This window comes from Athene cunicularia, assembly GCF_003259725.1.
Source record: "Athene cunicularia isolate RWA chromosome 4 unlocalized genomic scaffold, athCun1 chr4_part2, whole genome shotgun sequence".
NCBI lineage: Eukaryota > Metazoa > Chordata > Aves > Strigiformes > Strigidae > Athene > Athene cunicularia.
In genome coordinates this window covers 16,992,029-17,013,988 of record NW_020799099.1, presented here as the reverse complement: position 1 = coordinate 17,013,988, position 21,960 = coordinate 16,992,029, and the positions used below count along the sequence as shown (strand labels likewise).

The window sequence follows — 21,960 nt, the reverse complement described above, 5'->3', positions numbered from 1 at the left end:
TGGGTCAGGGTGTGTTTCACGCTTTGTGCTGATGCAAAAGTGATGCCACAAAGTGGCAGGAGAGGAGGCATTGGGCTCTCAGACATCTAAAGAACTGATGGAGAAAATCCTGTGCCACTGTAATAGACAGATTGCTTTTGGAAAGTCAGTAGTGCCCACATAGGTGATGCTATCATTATTAATAAACTTTTATACTGTGCCATAGTGATCCATGCGAGATCTTACACTATATGCTGTATGAACAGGGAGATTTCTATTCTGGGGAATCCCACCTGAATTTATGGGACAAAACCTTCAAAATAGTGTTTCCCTCTCTTCTTTGGGATACTTTAAATGTGAACATATTCCTTTCAGAGAAACATTTTTGTTCTATAAAAATATTACTTAACCCCTGCGATACCCTCCTGACAGTGGTCCAATCATCCAAAAGAAACTTCCCTCTCAGATAAATTCAGCACAGCCTACTGACATCATTTAATGCATTTCTCTCTTCACTCAGCATTACAAAATTGTTCGTCTCCTGTGCGTGAGAATTTCCTTTCAGGTCCAGCCAAGGCTAATATGAAGGACAAATACTCTCCTCACTCATGGCCTAGTAGAAACTCTCTTGAACACCTCAAGTTTTCTGCCTAATACCTAGGGAAACATGACCATCAACATCTCATATCCTAAATGATGTCAGACTTGAGAATGCAAGCAGGCTTTTACTTCAGTTAATCTGTCCTTATCCTCCTCTGGTACTGAAAAGAACCAATATTCTGTAAATCTGAGATACTTCGACTCAAGGCACTAGAAAAAAGAAATCACTATTTCTCACAGGGATTGCTGTGAGCAGAGCTTTAGCTGAACAAGAGCTGTCACACCAACCTCCTCCATGAAAAGTTAAGTGCCAGGAAGGGAGCAGAAGTGGGGGGGGGGGAAAGGGGGAGGAAGGGAAGAGAGACAGAGGGGTGAGGTAGAGATAGAGAGAGAACACCACCATCCACACACCCCCAAAACAGAAACAGATCCATTTTAATAATTTTCTCCCTCAAATACCTTCCCTAAGAATATTTTTCCCCCTTAAAAATATATCTTTAATAACAACATTATCAATATTTATTTTTGTTATCACTTTGCCAGTGAAAAGTGGGGCCACTTTGAATAGTTAATATTTTCTCTAAATGAACCTGTAAATTTTCACAGTTTTCATAGCGACTGGCCTGGAATGAATATGTGCCCTGATAAAGTGCAACGACATCTCACTAAAATGTAACTAACATACATTTTATTTGGCAAGAAGGCGGAATCTCCTTCTGGAAATTGTTTGTAATTCAGAATTTCTGGGTTACTCTGTTAAGTTCATAATGAAAGAGAAGCCATTCATAGAAATAATCTGTTAAATCCAGAGCAGAAAATTCATACCTAAGGACACACACCAGCACATGTGGGACAAGATGATGTGAGTTTATCCTGGCTGGATTCTTATCTGTAGACTTTGTGTCAATCTGCAGATTTTCACTGTCAGTACAGCTACAGCTGTCCGCACTACCAAGCTAGAACACACTAATTAAGTCTGGTTAACTCTGAATCCTGCCCCCAATGTGTCCAACAAACCTCCAGACAGTTAAGGAAAAACTTGCCTGTTTTTTTCAGCAACAGTATGAGCTATTGAGACTTGTCAGAGATGCTGACATATAAATATGCTTCACGAACTTCAGAGTTTTGACTGCTTCACTCTATTTCCTGAATGCATTATGCCCGCAATTTCCCCGCTCTGAATCACACAGCTCATCCGTGTCAAAATAAATTTATCACCTATTAATTTCCATTCTTCTGCCCAGACAGTTATTTCACACCTCCAGCAGACAAGGGCAATGCAATGGCAGGGCATCAGGTTGCTAATCTACCATCACAGAGGAGGTTACAGCATTGCCCCCCTCTGCAGCATGCATGCTTGGCACTATTCTAACGGTAGGTATCTGGCAAAATATAAAACAGACATATTTTTTCAGTTTTGATAGAGCTCTTCCCTGAGTTCACGGACCTGGGTGTCCAGTTTACCTCCTTCAATTTAGAAAGAGATGCAGGTTTTCTTGTTCTGCTGTAATTGATGAAGGCTTTTTCCCAAAAAACATTTCACAGGGAAGTTCAACCCTACATAGAAAACATTTCATAAATGATGAAAAGCTGTCACCTTTGATAATTCCCTTTTCAAGAGAAAACAACAAAACAGAAAACAAGCATATTTTAAAGAAGCAAGAGATAATTCTTAAAGGAAACTAAATCCATGGATTTGACACAGGAGTGCTACAGCCACCTGGAGCTCCACTTCTTAACCATCTATGTCCAAAATAAAAAAACCAAAACATTTTCTAGTGTGGAGTAACCCAATCTCTCACAGGAAAGCTCTCCATTTGATTAAAACCACTGTATCCTGTCTCTCAGCCAAATTAAACTCAGTTTTGCTTTAACTGTAATTCTGCTTTAAGATGCCTCCCTGTTACAATCAGAGCAGGTGTATTTTTCCACGAGAAAGTACTGGCACAATCGCAAAGGAAATGTATTTATCATCACATTTCCACCCTAATGCCTGATTAAAGCAAAAGCTGAATAAATTCGTTGTTTTCATATTTGGGAAATCAGGTGGTCAGCACCAGCTCTCTCCCATCTGAACATCATTTGACACTGCTGCCACTTGCCAGCGGGAAGTGTGGCTGCTTGCTGAATGCTGCTCTGTCAGCACAGCACTGCAGTCTCTCATTCAGAGACATTAATTTAATTAAGAACATTTTAAAACAGACAAAAGGCAACTAAAAAGCCTGTCAGTCATTGCATACAATTTCCCAGATTCTCTTCTTTGAATATATGATCTCATCACAGATGTGCCACTGATGCAACATGCAAGCTCAGTCCTCTTGACTGTGCAATGCCTGTAGCACACAGTAAAAGAGCTCTCCCCTTCATAAATTTACTGAGCTCAGTGGCAGCATCTTCTTATCCCCAAACTATTTTAAAATGGTGGTTGCTTTTTAGAAGTACCTTATAATGTTCTCAGATTACCAAAAAACAGTTCAACAGATTTCAGACACGGTGCTTTTAAAAATACACCTAGAGGATTCCTTCTGTAGCATGAAAACGAAGAAGGGTTAAAACCTGGGACACCTAGTGAACACAAGTAAAATCTTCCTCCCAGAAATCCAGGTCAGCAGGGGTTAGCACTGTTAGATGAAGAGCTATGCTTTGTCTACACCTTGCATCCCTAAGCCTTGAAGGAAGTCACTCCAGGGGGACCACTGGCACAGAAGATACCCGTTAGCAGTACCAGCAAACCTTCATGTGGACATCTGGGAGGTGAGAAAAACTCCTCAAGCCAGATGGGCCAAATATCATACCAGAACCAGTGATTGCAACAAATTCTACCGTTACTCTTGGAATCTCCACCTCAGGGAACTCTCCAGCCTACTGTGTACAAGCCCTTTAGGTTGCAGAGTGCCAACAGTGTCCAACAGCTCTGATGCGAGACACACATAGAGGCTCTAATGCTGTGACCATTACAGTGGCAGCTACTGGGTTTATATTTTTCAGTGTTGTAACAAACAGGTAAATGTTTAGTTCTGGATGCCCATACAAACCACAGTTAAATCAACAAGCAATTTCTCTACATACAAACCATGATACTGATGAAGTACTAGGGTAGACAGTCCTCATAGTCTCCATTTGCTGCAGATACTAGGTACAGGTTTATCCCAGAAAAAATAATTCAGTGGAGGCTTTTCAAATATTGGTATTAAATACCTTGAAACTGTAATATATTAATCCTTTGAACTACAGTAGCATCCCAAAAACCAACTGTAGTTGGACCTTGCATAAGTGTACAGGAAAATACATCCATGCTTTAAAAAGTCAGTCAAATCAGGCACACACTGGAAAAAAGAAAGAAAGTTCTAATGAAGTTAATTGAGCACAACTCAGTGGCAGAGGCAGGAACAAACTTCTAGTCTCCTCAAATCAGTTTCATATCCATGTGTTTAATGTTGTCTCACTGGTGCTTAAAAGAAACAGCAGTGAAGCGTACCATCACCAGATCAGCACAGCTTGAGAGATACGATTCTCACAGCTCACACAAACATCAGCAGTTCACAGCACATGAGGAAACTTCAGCAGTGCTCTTTAATGCTCAGTCTGTCAAAGTTTCATGCTCTGATAGCTCTGCCAAAATTGTGGTATCAAATGACAAATTATCGTACCATCCCGTTGACTTGCCCTGAAATACACTCCCTGAAACGCATTCAAGAAACGTCATAAATGCATGCACTCAGAAGTTGCAAAAATAATAACCCCAGGAAACCAAAAAAAGGAGGTAACAATAGCAGAATTCATTGCAAGAGCAGCAGCATATCAGCACGACAGAAAATCAAGTCCTAACAATGTGCAGAAGCCATGCAGAACCAACATGACTGCTGTCATTGTGTTTAAGAGCAAAAGAGACAGACAAATCAAACACTGGAGCACATAGTCAAGTTTCCTCCAACAATTCAGTATGGAAGTTACTGGCCAAAACAATGTTATTTACTAAAAGCTTCAGTATCTCACCTCAGTGTTCATCAGGGCAGATCAAACTGTTTTCTTTCTAACTGTCATTTTTTTTACTCAACATAAATTCTAATAGGAGACACAGGGAATGAGACATATCCAGGAAAAAACACAGTCTGAATTGTTCCATTTTACTTTTCTCCTTCTGGATCCAAATCTACATCGCTAATGCTGGCAGAAGTATTTACCAACAGGAGACAGTGACCATCTCGGTTCTCAGATAAAAATGCATAACGATCCTCACTGAGCAGGACTATCAGATTTGCTCCACTATTTCAACAGCAGACCGAGCTACTACTGCAAATGTACTTATTTTTTTGCAGCTATTTACTATGACTAGTGAATCATTAGTGAATCTGCATTAATGTCGGATTTCCTGTGTTCAATTTTAACTGTAAAGAAATTGTTAGGCCTGATCACAGGCTGAGTGAGAATAACATTTATCTCTTCAGAGGTGGTAAAAGGAAAGAGAAAGGAGACAATAACTAGCATGAAACAGAACCTGTGTTGCAGGGGAGAACTGGAGACTTGCATCCCCCAGGTTTCTACTTAGTACCTTGCCTTTCAGCTCCAAGCTGAATGAATTGCCACTGGAAGATACTGCAGTCTTGCTCAGTAGTTGTATACAAATCTCAGAGACAGTAAGGGAAACAGCAGGATATGAAAGCCCGCTAAAATGAAAAACCCGAGGCATGAAAAAACAATACAATGCTGCTATCAGTGATACATCTGGTAAACAATAACTGAAATAGCTGATGGTTGCAAAAAGGGGGTGCAAAGAAACTGGAAGGCAGAATCAGCTATATATCAAATAAAATATTATTTATCAAATAAATTGCTTATTTCTTAAGATATCTGTATGTAACAAGTGTGTTACGGTACACTTGTCACATTAAATGACTGTCCACAAGACATTATGTGTGTATTTGATAATCTTTTCTTTCGCATGAAATATTCTTCAGGTCATGTTTTGAATGTCTTCTAAGAATCTGAGCTGTTGGCTTACTGAATGAAAAGTGCATCTCATTCACACATGACTGTGCCTGAGATCTCTCAAAGAGGCCAGACCTACCTGTGGGTCTCTGGCAAAGCAAACGCCAGTTTCAGTAAAGGTCGTAAACACATGAATACCTCTTAAACAAATAATTACACTAGCGCAATACTGGGAGAACAGATTCATTCCAGACTTGCACTCAATTGAGAGTTTCTGGATAACAAATTTGTTCAGCAACACTTGACATTAATCCCTTTGTTCTCTGTACATAGTAAGCTGCTCCCCTATGTTTTCTGTAGTTAACAGAGACTATGGGGACCTGTCTGTTACCTGCAATTACTCTAAACACTGAAGAAAGAGCACAATTTATCCTTTTTTCTTAATAGTAAAAAACCTTCCACCCTGACAGGACCTTCTGAATGCCTATACAAACATTTTATTTTACGTCTCCCAGGTTTCCCACAGCCCTTCTTTCCCCTTTGAATGGTTTCAAACTCTCCCAGTAACACCCGACTGTAACTCCCACTTGCACTACCAGTAATCTCCAGCCCTACCGATATCTGAAGAGGCCCACTGGGAGCCTGAGGACTGTGGGTCTTTTGGATTAGCCTACAGTAAAATATTCTTTTTAATTAAGCATAATTTTGTATAATTAATCTGCACAGAAAGCATTAATTTACCTTGCTATCTCAGATTTCCCCAGAGAAAAACTTTACAGTTCAAATGATCCCCACATCTACTGGTATAAATCATCGTACCTTAATAAGGCAGCCTGCGAGTACTAAGAGCTTCCCACACACTCATTCTAATTAAAACAGAAATGCTGCCATATACAGCATGCTCATGAATTCCAGCCTTCAGCAAAAACAAATCTTGCCATAAGATTTGCTCTGTAGAGAGAGGCTTTGCTCCATTCACAGCTCTGGTGTTCTGCATGTGTCAGCAACCCAGGAATTGCCAGTACGAGCCAAGTCAACCACAACCCTAGTGACTAGGCAGTCTAGTTTCCCAGACTTGCCCCCTTTGGAAAGCCGTTTCCTGCAGTTCTGTTCTTATTTACTAAAATCAAGGTGCCTTCCACTTTTAGTAAGGCTGTGCAGGATTTTGCCTGGTATAATTAGAGATGTGCCCTGCAGTGTGTGCACTTGAGCACCAGCTTTGTTCATTTTCCTTGGAGGAGGGATAGCAAGTTGGGGATTCATTTCATGCACCGTTAGCAGCCCTCAGCAGCCCTCAGTCCTGTGCTGTGTTGAGAACAATTGCACCAGAGAGGGAGAAGAATTCAAAAATATTTAAAATTGACAGGAAAAAGGTATCTCAGGCTTTAAGCCCATGCTGGGCACCATACATTTGTGCATTTTCAGGTTGTCTCTACCCTGCAGTCAAAGCTGGGCACACACAAAAGACACAGTCACAGGTCTGCACAGTGTCACAAGCAATGTCTCCCCAGCAGCTAATCTGTATGAGCTGTGGACTGGACAGACACCTCCAGAAAGATGTTTTTTTTGTGGATAAACAGAAATTAACTTTGGTCTGTGCTGAACTGCTTCTTTATTCTTCTCTCTTGACCGATTAGTTGTGAGTTCTGAGTAACTACACCACAGAAGTCTGGGCTATCTTGTAGGACACAGTGGTATAATGAAATAACTATTCCCTGTAGCAATTCGTGCTCAAAAAATGCATGGGAATTGCTGTCAACTTGGTCAGTATTTATTCTTATTAGCTGCCATTTGTACAGGTGGGAGGACTGTGTGTGTAAGGCTTGTTGCTTCTAAAGAAGGGCAACAGCCCATCATCCACAACCATGCTGCTGTAACACTGGAGCAGCTGCATTAAGAAATGTACAGAAATACACATTATTACCTGGTTTGGCAAGGGTAGGGATCAGATATCAGAGATCAGCAAGTTCACACTCCTCAGTTCCTCCAGGAAACGGAATTTCAGCGTTGAGAGGACAATCCTGAAGAAATGCAAGGAATATGAAAGTCAGATTCTCCTTCTCTCCTTCTGCATGAGAGTTTCAAATTGCCCTTTGATTTCAGAGAGTTTTCCATTTATAGTTAATTGTTATCTCATTATGTCTGGAAGTATTCACTTAAATAATAAATTAGTTATCCACTTGGAATAACAGGTAACATGATGTACTGTGCAGGCTTTCTAAAAGCACCATGTCTGCTTTCAGGAGCATACATGCACCTGGGAAGCGAGGCAGGGAAAGCAGGCAGGAAAAGACACCCCATGTTCATATATGAAGAGGAAACTGGGAGAATGCAGAATAGGCCTGAGAAGGAACCAGAGTTAAAAGCTGAGCACTTGGTGAATAATAATTCTTTTCTGAGTCTCAAGATTTTGGCTGACTTACTGACAAATCTCCATAGAACATCTATTATACTCAGTATCTCTGTCTTCTGCATACTCATTTTTTTTCACTTACATGAACTTTCCAAATTTCAATCATCTCGATGAAAACAACATAATTTTAATTTCTTAATACTTCACTTTAAAAAGTTACAATAAAAAATGGCTTTTGGTCCAAATACGGTTCTCTTCTAAATACTCCAAAATGTGCTGGGACAATTGTTACTGCTTGACTACAAACAAGAACAACCCTATACTTGATGTACCTATACTTGTGTATGAGAAATCCTACCATTTCCCAAGCTGCATGGTTATCATTAAAAAAAACCCAGTCACTCAAATAGTTGGGAGAAAAAAAAAAAAAAAAAAAGGGGAAAGCACACCTCTGAAATTCATGAAGTACATGTGCACTCATACACAAAACCTACCTACAGTATAATCCTTCAGGAATTGAATTTATAGTTTTGGAGGGTTTTATATGACCAAAGGTTATCAGCCTGTCTTGCATCAAGACTTTCCTTCCTCTTCTGTGGAGCTCACACTGAACTAGAGTGGCGGTGGGGGAGGATGATTACTTACTGTTTTGCACTCTAGGTCGGGATTGACAAGCAGGCTTTCAACATCAGCCAAAAAGTAATCAGCAATTACACATTGTATTGTGTGATGAAGACCATGCTGTGCACATGTGGAGTGTTCTGGCTGCATACCATCTCCTCGCCAAGAGTTAATGAGATAATTTTTCTCCTTGGAGGCTGCGCCACTGTTAAATCCATGAGTAAAGGCAGCCCTTGCACAGGCAGTACCTCCCATAGAGCAGGCCTCTGAAACAAAACATTACCTAATTGTAGGCTGCAACTCAATGACTAAAGCCAAGAAAGGCTCCTCCTCTCTCTGACAGTAACTGCTCACAAGTGGGATGTGTTATTTGAACGTGAGCAGCTTCAGGATCTGCGTGTATACTCTTAAGGCTGTTTACATCCCTTCAACATGTCTGTGGTGGGTGGCCTTTCTCTGTTTTGTTTTTGATTGTTTCTACCCCCCCTCCCCTCTTTCCCTCAAAATCATTATTATTCTAATTGCTATTCCTTAGCCTGATTAAAGTGCTCTGTCTATAGGAGGTATTTTAAATTTTGATTTAATAAAACAAAACAACAACACAGCAGAGAACCCTCAGGTCTTTGAGTGGATTCAGGCAAATGGATGCTTTGATTGTTTCTAGTCAGAGCAGAATAAAGTATTAAAGGTATTTAGGCCTACGCCTAACTTAAAGCTAGGATTCATGACATTATCTTCAACCTGACGGTGCCTCTGATCATCTGCAAGTATCTTGCTGAATCAGTAAAACAGTGCAGGAGAACAACCCTCATGCCTGCTAATATCTGAACTTCTTCGGTTTCTTATTAAAAAGCATTCGGGTCAGCAGAGACTTTAAGAGGATTTTGTAGTCAGCCTATGATTTCACAAGGAAAAGAGATGCAGGAGACAATTTTTTTTTTTTTTTAATCAACTAAATGAAATCAGTAAGGATGACTCTCAGCAATAAATGCCCCACTTAGGCTTGTTCTACTGCACCAGCAGAACAGGTAATCTGCAAACAGGTTAACAATTAATACTAAAGGGATGGCTCTGCCAGCATTTCCCACTGAAAACCATTTATAGACTGTATGTAAATCCTGACCCTTATGAGGACAAATTTTTCAAGCTGAAGTACAAATTTGTAAGTGTTTAGCAGTGAGTGTGGAGGTCAGATTTTCAGCAACTTGGGTTCCATTTAGATATTTAACAAAGGGTTCAGATTTTTGCAATTCCTTTGTGTAAGTAACTGGAGACATCTGAAAATTTGCTATGTATTACAAGCAGCAGTTTCTGTTGCATGCAAAACTCTTACCTTTTACAGAATGCTTAACAATACATTTAAGCTTCAGTTCTCGCATTTATTCTGGGTTCAGTCATCAGTTCCTTATAAACACTTAAACAGTTAAATGGGCTGCAATCTAAAAGACTAATGCCTCTTCCCATTTTCTTAGACTGACCTCACCTCATTTTTAGGGACTTCCCCTTGACTATGGGCATGCATACATTATTATTTATAGAGAAAGTGATAGATATATGCACTGCACTACATGTACCAGCTAAAGGTTTCTCAGTGGTCTTGGCAAATTTAATCTTGTCACCTTGGAGGACGAAAAGCCTGGTTGGGGCCACTTGACATGGAAATTGGAGAAGAAGGGTCAGAGCTGCAATGGAAAATCGGCTTTGGGAAGGCTTCAGGAGAGTTGAGCCTGCTCTCCCTGCTTCCTCAGGGGACCAAATCCTGCTTCTAGGAAAACCTCTCTATTCCTGGGAGAAAGGGTAGTCCTGGCTTTCCAAGACTGGCAGAGGAGATACGGTGAGTTTTCCTAGACAATCACGTCTCCTTCTGCACTTCAGCATGACGCTTCTCTCCTTGGACACACACATGTATGCAGGCAAAGTATAAAAATGAAGAGTACTCTGTTTATATAACTATTTGTATTTGCACAAGACCCAAAGGCAAAAAACTTTTAGGCCTCTATAACCAACAAAATTTCCACTTGCCAAAACACTAACATTCCATTTTGTAACATGGCAACACAGTGATCAATCTGTCACAGCTGGAGTACAGTATTTATTCAGCCTTAAGTACGTCAAATTCATAGTAATTTTGTTAAGCACATGAGGTCTGTCCTACTGCAAGTTTACCAGGATTCATCCAGTCCTGGAGGGGTACCACAGAAAAGAGATGAGACAAAATGAGAGGAAAACTGAATAAAGTGAAAGTGAAAGAAGGCTGAGCTTCCTTTTGTCTTTTGGTATACACCAGATGACCACTAGAAAAACAGGATATCTTCAAGTTCATTATAATAAATTCCTAATACCCATATGTTTAGATTACTTGCTACTGCGACCGTTCATCGCACAACTTTTACGTGCAGCACATATAGTAGGGCTGCTTGACTTTTTTCACTGCTTGTTTTTTCCCACTTCACCAAAATAAAAGGCAGCCACCTTGTCTTTGCCACAACGGGAGGTGACAGTTCATGCCATTGTCTCAGGATGTGATAACCCAAGAGCAGCCCCAGTCCACAAGGGATGGTGGTGCTCCTGTAACGAACAGTGAACAAGAGGCAGTAGTTTGAAGCACAGCCCTAGGTGTCAAATTATTCTACTTTGTTAGGAAAGGGTAATTAGAAAATAACTCCCTGTTGCCTTCAACTCTCTCCTGCCACCCCCACTGGTTCTCATCCATCATCACGAAGACCTCTCTCAGTGATTCATTATGAGAAGGCTGCCTTTCCAAGGGAGGCACTGAGAGGAATTTTCCATTTCTCCCTCCCCCTGTGCACAGCAGCAATCTAATTTCATTACAAGCCCAGGATCCTAATGTCAGTGGCTTCAGGCATCTGCTAATAAGGAACAAGCAGTTTCCAGGAACAGGAGACACAATGAGTGCATTTAAAAACTCTTCTGAGAAATAAAACCCATCACATGTTTTGATGGGGAAGGTGAGCAAAAGGTAAGGGCCTGTGAAAAGCTGAATGAGAGGGAGAGAGGGAGGGCCTGTTAAGTACACAGTAAAGGCACTATCAGACAGGATGAAAGAGAGCAAAGAAGCCTGGGCAAATACTGGTTTACCTACAGGACTCTGAGAAGAAATGTCGGGCAAATATATATTTGCACATATAGTACCAAGAGGCACAAAAGCAGTAAGAATATTTGGAACAACTGAACTCAGATATATTGCAACAGCACTGGGTTCTAACTCTGCTCATTTTGCTGGTTTCTCCTTCAGAAGTAATTTCAAAATTTATCTCTGTGAAGTAGCAAGAGGAATTACCTGTTTTAGTAAAGTTCTCAGATCCATGTGTATATGCATACACTACATTAACAAATACCGCAAAGGAGGAATTTTCATTATTCCAACTCCTTTGAGCTATTCTAGCTAGGTTCAGAGGATCCTCAAAAAGAGCCTGAAGTTTCTAACAGCCTTATATGTTTGTTAAATATATTTTTAAAGTTATACATATATTGGACATACATATAGCATAAAGTTACATACTAAACCAAACTCTTGCATTCATATTTGCAGGTACATATTGTAAATGGGGAATCCTTCCAGACCTGGAGTAGGAGTGTCCCAGTTGCTGAAGAGCCACCATCAGAGAACACTGAACTGGTTCTACATTGAGGATATGTAAAACTCACGAGTGCTACTAAGTTCCTCTCTGGAGGACATCATCCTACATTCGATGTCACCTATTTCTTTGGCTGGAGAAACAACACTGCTTGAAAAAACAGCTTTACTCAAAGATCTAAAATCTGAGATATCAGCTCATTCACGTTTCAAAGGGTTTGAGAAAAATTGCATTTAGGGTAGGAACTGAACTGAGGCAAATCAAATTAGCTGATGCAATGGCAAAAAAGCCAAGACTTTTGTGGAAGCTGAATGTTGTGTGCTTACTAAAAGTATGTTTCTGAACTTCCAGGTTTGTACAATACTTTTAAAGTAATAATTATAATTACGCAGCAGAAGATAGACTGTGCTACTCTTGTGCCCACTGGTACCAGAACTACACACTAAGCTCCCAAACAAGATAAAGTTCTCTCTGTAGATGTGATTGGGTTAAAAAAAAAAAAAAAGTACAGCTCTGACTTGTTTTGAGTCAGCTTGCTGTGAGAACGCCAAGTGAGAAAAGTTTAAGGCTAAAAACCTGTCTTTCAACAGCTGTTAGAACATGTCAGGAATACTTAGAGAATGAATGTATTCAATTTGTATACGAACAGTGACAGTCTGAAACAGTGGAAAAATGAGTAATAGCAGGATATCACATGTTAATTTATCTGAGATGATGATTGCTAGCAAAGGCAGAGTATCACATGATCAATTCCATGACATTTAATTCCAAAATTCTGGTCTAGATTTATCTCTGTTAACACAAATGATTTGTTTCTTATCGAGTCCTTTGCTAGAGATCTCAAGTAGAGAAAAGGTGGATGGGATAGGGAGATCCATCCAAAAAACTTGAAACTTCCTAGCTCGTGGTATTTTAGTGTAGCGTATAAACATGTCAGTGAGATTAGACCTCCCTGCTATACCATCATGCTGGCCTCAGTGCTTATATTTCCCCTTAAAAAACTGTGAGAAAACTGCTGGCAAAAAGAATTTGGCATTTTACCACTGCTGAAACAGGCAGAGTTTTTATGCCTTAACAAGACAAAAGCACTATGCAAACTGACCTACTTCTCCTCTTCTACACGTAACTTCTGTGCACACAACACAAACTCACTTGCATTGCTAAAAAATAACTGAAAATCAAAACCACTTTCTTATTACGTTCTGACCTCTGCTTTATAAGGGAGGCTATAATTTTATTGCTTGTGTTCTAGAGGGTTGTAAAGCCTAGTATTTAGTTAATTTTACAGAAGGTGTCGAACTTGATCAACACTAAAGAAAAATGTAAGTATTGTAGTTGTTGAAAACACATCATATTTTATTACGGCCTAACTGCACCAGAGTGTTTATTATACACTATTAACATGATTGCTGGATGTAGCTAACCAAAATTTATAACAGGCTTTGTAATACAATGGCTTCTTAATCACTAGTACTATATTCTTGATAGATGCATCTTGATAGATGCTATGAACTGTTTATGTCAATGCTGAAATTCATTAATAGTACTTACTAGTGGAAGGATTGTTTACAAAATGTCATCTGGCTTCGCAAGGAAACAGCTTGTTCCTAGGAAAGAAGTATTTAGTGTCTGCATTGTCCTCAAACATTTTAAGTGGTCACAATGCTCACTATATTTCTTCTACACTGAGTAAAATTAGGAAGTGTTATTAGCCTCATTTTAGTGAGGGGAACTGAGCCACCTAGATTATGCAAGACATATCAAAAGTTTGTGGTAAGGCAGGCAATAATAGCCTGATAACTCAAGCTACTGCCATCATTACTGGATCTCTTAAAATTCCACAATTATTCCATGTACTTGTTCTGTACTCACAGGACTTTTACTCCACTGGCCAGCTCAGCTGGCAAGAGCTGTTATCACCAGATGCTGTGACTCTCTAAAATGACATAAAGCCAGATAATCCTAGACAGACAAAGAAAAAACAAATTTAATACTGTTTCAGTTAGGAAATATTAATTAAAACTGATCTACAACTTTTCTCTGGTTTGTTCCCATTGAATATAATGATTACCACACTGATATCTGAGTTGCTCTGTCTGTTCTTTCACATAGATTACTGTGTTTGGAAACTTGGTGACTGTACATTATAGAACATAACTCCCAAACAGATAATAATGACCTATCAGCAGGGAAGTAAAATATATGAATTACAACAGTACATGCACTGAAGTCTCTCTAACTTTATGTGCAGGACAACTACCAGGAGATTAGTCTGAACATGGATTTACATTACAGTTGAACATATTTTGGGAAAAAGCTTTACAAAAAATACTTACAAATTGATTCAGTGGTAATAAACCCCTACTGATTCTATTTTTGGGACCAGTTTCTTTAAACTCTGCATAATATTGGTATACAAAATGCTGATATAATAAGACAGCCACACTGCAATATTGAATTACTTTCAAACACATGCTTATGGTGGTACAAGATGAATTTGTCAACCTAAATTAATGGAATACAGACTCTATTGTCAGAGAACACAAACAGTCGTCTACAACAGCTATTTTCATGTTACTATTTAAAGGGTACCACCAGCAGCAAACTACAAGCCTCATGGTTGCTTCAAAGGCAAATGAAACACTATTTCCAAAACAGAATGCGGTTCCTGCCATCAGTTCCCTACTGAGGCTGGCAATCTAAGAGAATGACAATAGTACCATTATTAGATTAAAAGAAAAAGGAAAATCTGTAGTTCTGCTAGTCAAATATACAAATCTGATATTGGCTCAGTCAGCACAGATCAAGTTTCACTACTTGCCCTGGAAAGAAACACTCTTTTGGGAGGAATAATAATTCTTTCAGTCAATCTTTACAAGTTGGGCCCAGGAGAAGGAATTAAAAATAGATAAGACTGATGGCAGAAGTTAAGTTTATAACATAACAGTGGGAGAGGCCAGTCCGACTCATCAGCAAAGAAGAGATAACTGGAAATGGGAAATTAGAAGGCCATGCTCATTCCCACACAATTCCCAGACCTCCCTGTAACTCAGTCTGAACACTGTGAAAGTTAAATAAAGTTATAGCTAGGTTTTATATTATCTGAGGAAACTTGGTAAGGTACCAAAACTGCAAATGTAAATTAAATTTCTGGAAAGAATATTCTGGATAACATTCATGCCCTGCAAATAGGAACAGCAAGTATGTCTTAGGCCACAAAACTAAGTCTCTCACAGTACCTCTTTGAGTAATAACATGAGCAATCCAGCTGCTGAAGAGCTCATGTGATTTGAGTTTTTTTTTTTTGTTTTGTTTTTTGTTGTTGTTGTTGTTGTTGTTGCATTGTTTGTGATGCAGCTCTGAAGTCCAGCTAAGAGATACTTCAATAAGCATTTTCCTTAGCTGTCTAGAACAGCAAGGGAAGTCTAGACACTAATATCCAGGTCACAGAAGTAACATTGCACCACTGTATTATGCCTACACAGATTATGACTACACAAAGGCATATAGGGATGGCAACAAATTTAAGTGTAGTGGTCTTGTCAGCATAGTAACAGACTAAAGCCTGTAAAAAGAAACAAGGGAAGGATGGTATTGAAATTTAACTTCTTACCCACTCTGACAAATTATTTAGTCCTTTACACTTCTAAAGATTATTCAGGAGATAGGAAAAATAAATTACCTAACTGAAAGACGACACACTTGTCTCTGCCAAGCTACTATGGTTACTGCTTCTATGTCAGAAATAACAGAAAGACTGTCTATCAAATACCTTAGACTACCAGTGGGGAACACATAAATTGAAAGGGAAAACTCATGCTAAACTAAGAAAAACCCCAAAACTCAAATCAGAACTACCTGACGTAAACCAAATTAATGAAAGTTAAAGTGAAGCAAACACCACAGCTTCCCTCCTTTCTGCTACATAAGGTGAGTTGTTCCCATCCTGAACTGGGAAGGAACCATGGTTGCAGATGACCTAGACTTAGAGAAACCAGGGTGACAAAGGGAAACAAGATGGATCCAGGAGAGGGAGGTTCCTAGAATAAGGACAAATAGGCTTAATCTTTGCTCAAAACTGGATGAAGTAGAATAAATAGCCACGTGTAAAAAAAAAAACCCAAACCAAACCAAATAAACCAAGGAACTTAGACACAAAGTGTAATAAAAATCTCAAAAGAACGACATCTTGCCTAAAGAAGGACACCAGTTGAACAGCAGTGTTTCATAATCTGCACTGATCAATAAGTCTGAGGCTGCTAAAAGAGGGTTTAACTCCTTTGCTGTGTTCTTCTCCTTAGATGCCCACCTGGGTATCCTGTGGAGAATCCACTGTCCTGGCAGGAAGCTACAGACCCAGGTGGCTGTGGCAGATTCATGATGTTTCTTAAATGGTAGGAAAAAACCAGACTAGGAGAGTCTGCATTTTCCAGGCCAAACAGTGGAAAAATATTTAGTTAAGACACTTTTCTGCTAGCAGTAGAAGACACAGAAGATTAATATTATTTTTTCTCCCACTAGATCTTTACAGCATTCAGCTGCAGTCTTAAAATAGAGAATGAGAATGGTACAGCTGGACAAACCATGGTGCTAAAAATGTACATGTTCAGAAAACCTGGCCTACAGAAATCTTTCAAGAGCTCTGCAAAACCTGACAACTGCTTGATCCACCAAAGCAGTGCCAATATTGCTGGGGTAACAGAGTAAATGCACTTTGGTGCTCTTAAACTGAGCAAACACCCCAAAAGTTAGATGAAATTATTTAATGAGAAATTACAAAAAAATGCAAGCATTTTCCTTGTCTATGGAAAAGGAGATCAGAAGCTAATTTTGTGACTGAGCACTTGTCCTACATAAATGAATTAAAATAAATAGGCAGAGCATGCCTATTTATAGGCAGTTTCAAAAACCCTGACTAAAGTAGTAACTACAGGTACATCAGCAACTAGCAGTCATAACCAGTTAGCTACAAAACCTTCCAAGGTAATTCTATTTCCATGGGAAAAAATTTCAATACTGTTTAGCAGTTTTTGACATTTCCTGCTTTTAGACACATCCTCTCTCACAAATTCTCCTGGAAAATATGTGTTACTTCATAATGTAAACTTTTACTTAATGTCAGCTTTTAAGTCTTCTGTCAATAACACATGAATGAACAAATGGAATACACAGGCTTTGAATCTTACTCAGTTAAATTGAAAGCATAGACTGAATTGCATTACAGCTGAAATCCATAGATACTTGACATTTAAATACTAAACCCAGTTGTATTAGTTGAAAATTAATTGTTGAAGCCATTAAATATTAGGTAATTTTTACTCAAAAGATAACTTTGCTTCTCTAAGAATGAAAATACCTTTAGGAGGTACAGAATACTTCCTACCCTTCCTCCCAATGGAACAAGTAGCTGGGTACACACGAAATCCCATTTTCTCAAAGGCATTCTATACTTTGTGCTTACAATACTTTTCTGAGTACTTGTAAAAAGGAAAAAGAAGTATCAAGATGGATAAAATATTTAACATCACCTGAATTGACACACGAGGTATAGCCTAATATCCACTTATGAAGGGGAAATGCTTGAAAACAGGGTGCAAGAAACAGGACAAAGTCTTTCTCTGGTGTATGCTCCCAGCCTCTCTTAAAAACAGGTCAAGAAATTTCTGAGTTGAATACTGTTAATCATCTGGTTAATAGCCAGAGATAGAGCTCTTCCACAAATCTGTCTAATCCTTCTTCAGGACTATTTTTATAAACTGATGGACTCTTCTGGTGACAAATTCACATTTTAAGGATGTACTTTCAGCAAAAGGTGGGATGTTCTATTTTAGTTGTCTTTTTCTCCAAATTGAAGAGTTTTAGTCAACAGAAGTAACATCATCTTATTCCAACTCTGTTTTGACTCCATTCTAATCCTGTGTCTCTTTTATAATATTAAAAAGCATCTGTGCTGTGTTCAAAATGTACCATATGGGTTAATTCTCTGATGGTATAATTTCTTTTGTTCACTTCCTTCCTTACAATCACCAATATCCTGTGTGGCTTTCTGGCTGCCGTTAGACTGTTGCACATGGTTAAAACTGTTGTTCCTCAGGACCCCCTTTCATAGTGAATCCCTCTGACACCAAGTAGCACAAGGTCTTTCTCATTCTCCATGCAGCTAGGCAAAACTTTGATGACAGTGGATGATTTTGTAGTATCAGGAAAACCGTTATTAACCTCACTGCTCCTCTTCAGTTCCAAGTTATTTTTAAAGTCAGCTGAGCACCTTGGGCCTCACCAGAGATTGCTGTAGAAACCCTCTGCTAACAGAGGAAACGGATGATCTGTCCCTATGCTTCATTTCTGATCCCTTTCTCAGTCACTCTGCCAGGCATCTTGAATTTTTAGTCAAAAACTTCTTGAAAGCTTTGCTATGTTATGCTGTCCTTAGACCAAAGAAAGCCCATACATATATCTATCTCAGCATGTTGTAATTCCACAGGGGTTTTTTTAGATAAATCACAGCTGAGATAAAGGGAGCTAAAATGTGACTTTCTTCCCCCATATTCTTTTCACCCATCATACTTTTCCAATAGGGTTTTCAAAACCACAGCTGGGGCAAGACTAAACCTCTCAGGAGACATCACACAGCGCTTGAGATCAGCTTCTGAAGATTCAGGATAAAATCTGTTCATTGCACAGAAAGAACAAAGCCTTCCTCTTTCAGTGCCTTCCACAAAGTCCCATCTTCTAGGGTTTCAGTTCAAACAAACCTCCTAAAACAACAAAAACAAAACCTACCACCACCACTAAAAAACCCACAAAAAAGTAATAATTTTGCCTGGGATTTATAAAGACTGTTCACTGCCTTCTCAGTGACCACCCCACCCCCTCAACTGTCTCAGTTTTGGAAATCTTTTGTGGCAGAAGAAAAATGAAATAAAGATAGCTGCTGCAAATTTCTGCTTCCCAGACTAAAAACTATTCATGATATAAAATCCTCAGCTAAGGCATTTGATAACTATATGCAGAGCAAATCCTCATTACCCTAACAGTGAGCTGTCATTGTGTAAACTGCTGTGGCCCAGACAATGCTCTTATAAAGAGCATCGTGTCAAATTCACAATGCAAGCCAATATGCAATTGTAACCAGGCAAACAGATCTTTGGTGTCATTTTGTTCATTTTACAAAATACATTTTCAGCCTCACACTTCAGTGATTATTAAGCCTCAAGTCACACCAGTGTTTTTTAAACTTTAAAAATGTAGAAAGAGAAATCTAGAAGTTTCTTGTCTTCTAAATTAATTCTTCTAAAATCCCATTTAATTTCAAAGCTATACTGTAAGTCTTACATTATCACAACTGGTTTTCCTGGATTAAAGGTACTATTTTCAAGTAGCATTATTGAAGACAGATTCTTTTATTTTCCTAGCCTCCCCCCCCCATTATTTTTAGAATAATGGACCTGACATGCTAGCAAAGCTAACCTAGGATTTTGAGGGGGAGAAATTTGGGTGGGGACTTGTTCACATCTCCTGAAAGGTGGTACTTGTCTGAATGAAATTTATTTTTAGCTTCTCAGCAACAGAGAGATACCAATTTCTGTTTCTGTTGGTGCTTTTGATACTTTTGGCTTCTTATTGTAAAGTAATTTCCACATCTATAGTGCGCAGTCACCTTATACCCTTTGTGGAAGCCACTGATCTACATCACTCGCATCCAGTTTAGTTCTGAAACAGGTTTGCTGTATCAATCTGCGAGGTCTCTATCTGTCAGTTTTAAAGTTCGTGTTTAAGAAACAGGACTTAAAAAAAAAATGACACCACTAGCTGAAAGAGTATAGAACCAAAGACAACTGTGCAACTCCAACTCAAGAGTGGTTATTTTAGAATGTTCTCATATGCAAATTAAAATTGCATTGTTTCTTTTTAAGGCATGAGCTTTTAAAATGGAAAATCACTATTATATAACCAATCTATCATCAGAAGACACAATATTGTCAAAATCCTTCCTTGCTGGTAAATATAATTGTTTCAGAAATTGTTGTGTTTGACATGTTTAAGGAAAGAGAATGTTAAAATCTCCAGAGAGGAGTAGGCTTTCTCCACTTCCTCAGGATATGATACAGGTTGGATTGAGTCAGCAGCAGCTCTTATGGTAACTTCCAGTCTGGGACACATCTTTATTTCCAATCCAGATGAAAAAACGCTTTCTCAAAAAGAAATTAGGTCACAAGATACAGCAATTACTCTTTCAAATATTAGAGAACACACTTTTTCACAGGATATACACAGGGTACAGTTTCAGCTTGTAACTGTCAATATTCACAGTACAATACTTTTGAAAAATAATCTATTTAAGTGTAGCTTAGAGCCATCAAGTGCCTGTTGAGTTTGTTCTGCAGAAATAGTTATAAGATACCCAATGAGTTACTCTTCTTGTTGCTCAACCAGTTGTGCACTATATCAATGCTGAAAGAGGTTTCTTGGAGAACTTGGAAACCTCACAGTTTTTATCTGTTCCAACTGAAGCTCTATGTTAAAGAATAAATGCAAAGCTCCTGTGCTCTAGATCTTCATGATAAGACATTGATCATCAGGATAGCTTGTGAAGACACCATAATGCCCTTTGATTTGGAATATCCATATCCATGTTCTATGGTAAGACTTCCTATTCAGACAGATTGTCCTGAATATTTACAGTCACTTAAATTTGTGGAGAAGGAACAGTGAGGAGACCAGTTGGCTTGATCTTGTTGATTCCTCCATCTAGGATGCAGACCCTTGGGTATTTATTTTTCACTAGATGAGCTGCAAACTGAAACAGATATATCATTAGCACACTGCATATTATAGTCCTCAAATCAAAGTAACTTTAAGTAAGGCAAGTTAAACAAAAGAAAAAAAATATTGGACCCTAGAAGTTTGTTCTTTGCACCAACTAGTCCAACACAGGAAACCAGGCCTGTCTGTTGAAACAGCTGGGATGAATTTTGTGGTCATGAAAGTGTCACACTGATAACCCTGAACTTTATTTATTTCTGCTTAGGCAGGATTTTACCTCATTCTGACAGGATTACTTAATCTCAGAATAATCAATGGAACCCCTCTGAAAGCATGAAATAACAGATTTTCTTCTCTGCATTAACCTAACTCCCAGCTGGTTTTCTGTAATTTCACAAGTGTACAAGCATCACAGTTTGATGGTATAGTCATTTGCTTACCTATTAAACTTGTCCAATGTGACTTGATTTCACAGATGTCAGATATGAATTTGGGGTCTAGCAGCTGCACTCTTGCCCCTCCACACCTCTCCATAGGTTACACACTGCAAGCACATACCCACCCCCCCAACTATCACAAAACCAGAATCCATCTGGTCTACATATATACTTGACATCTTACTTTTTGAAAGTGACCTTGTTTTTTAAAACTGGATTTTAATATTTGTTATATTATAGTTAAGGCCATGCAAATTCTCTTGGGTAAAGGACCTACTTGCCAAAAAAAATCCAAGTTGGGTAATGCTGAAATCTAAAAATTTATGCCAACATCAACATGAACATTACTCTTAAACCCATTGTTCAGTTCAAATGTTTTCTAGGCATAACGTTTTTAGTTGTTATTCTTACATATTTACCTACATTTAACATCTAACAGCATAGCTGTTCTCACCACTGTCCCATTCCCCAAACCAAAACATCTGATTTGTCATTGAATGACTTTGTAACTACTTTGTTTTCATGTATTCGTTGCGGGGGGTGAGGGGGAAGGTTCACCCAAGCCATTGTTTTGTTTAGACAGTAAATCCAAAAGAAATCTGTATTTCACACAGTTGTAACAGGAGCAGTTATTTTAAATAACAGGGTGAAAAAGGAAATACCTGCTCTTAAACTG

At 38.9% G+C, this 21,960-nt stretch overlaps 1 protein-coding gene across 7 annotated transcripts in view; it reads right to left on the bottom strand.

The window, feature by feature from the left end:
• TBCK (TBC1 domain containing kinase) overlaps window positions 1-21,960 on the bottom strand; it is a 152,633-nt gene that overhangs the window by 23,189 nt on the left and 107,484 nt on the right. Inside the window, exon 26 of one of the 7 annotated variants that reach the window (XM_026847360.1) lies at window positions 18,162-20,881. The exons of the other annotated variants lie outside the window; for them this stretch is intronic. Within the exon in view, the coding sequence (XP_026703161.1) occupies window positions 20,771-20,881 (111 nt within the window). The 3' untranslated portion in view covers window positions 18,162-20,770. Of the gene's footprint in view, window positions 1-18,161; window positions 20,882-21,960 lie in introns of those variants that run through there. 7 annotated transcript variants of the gene reach the window in all.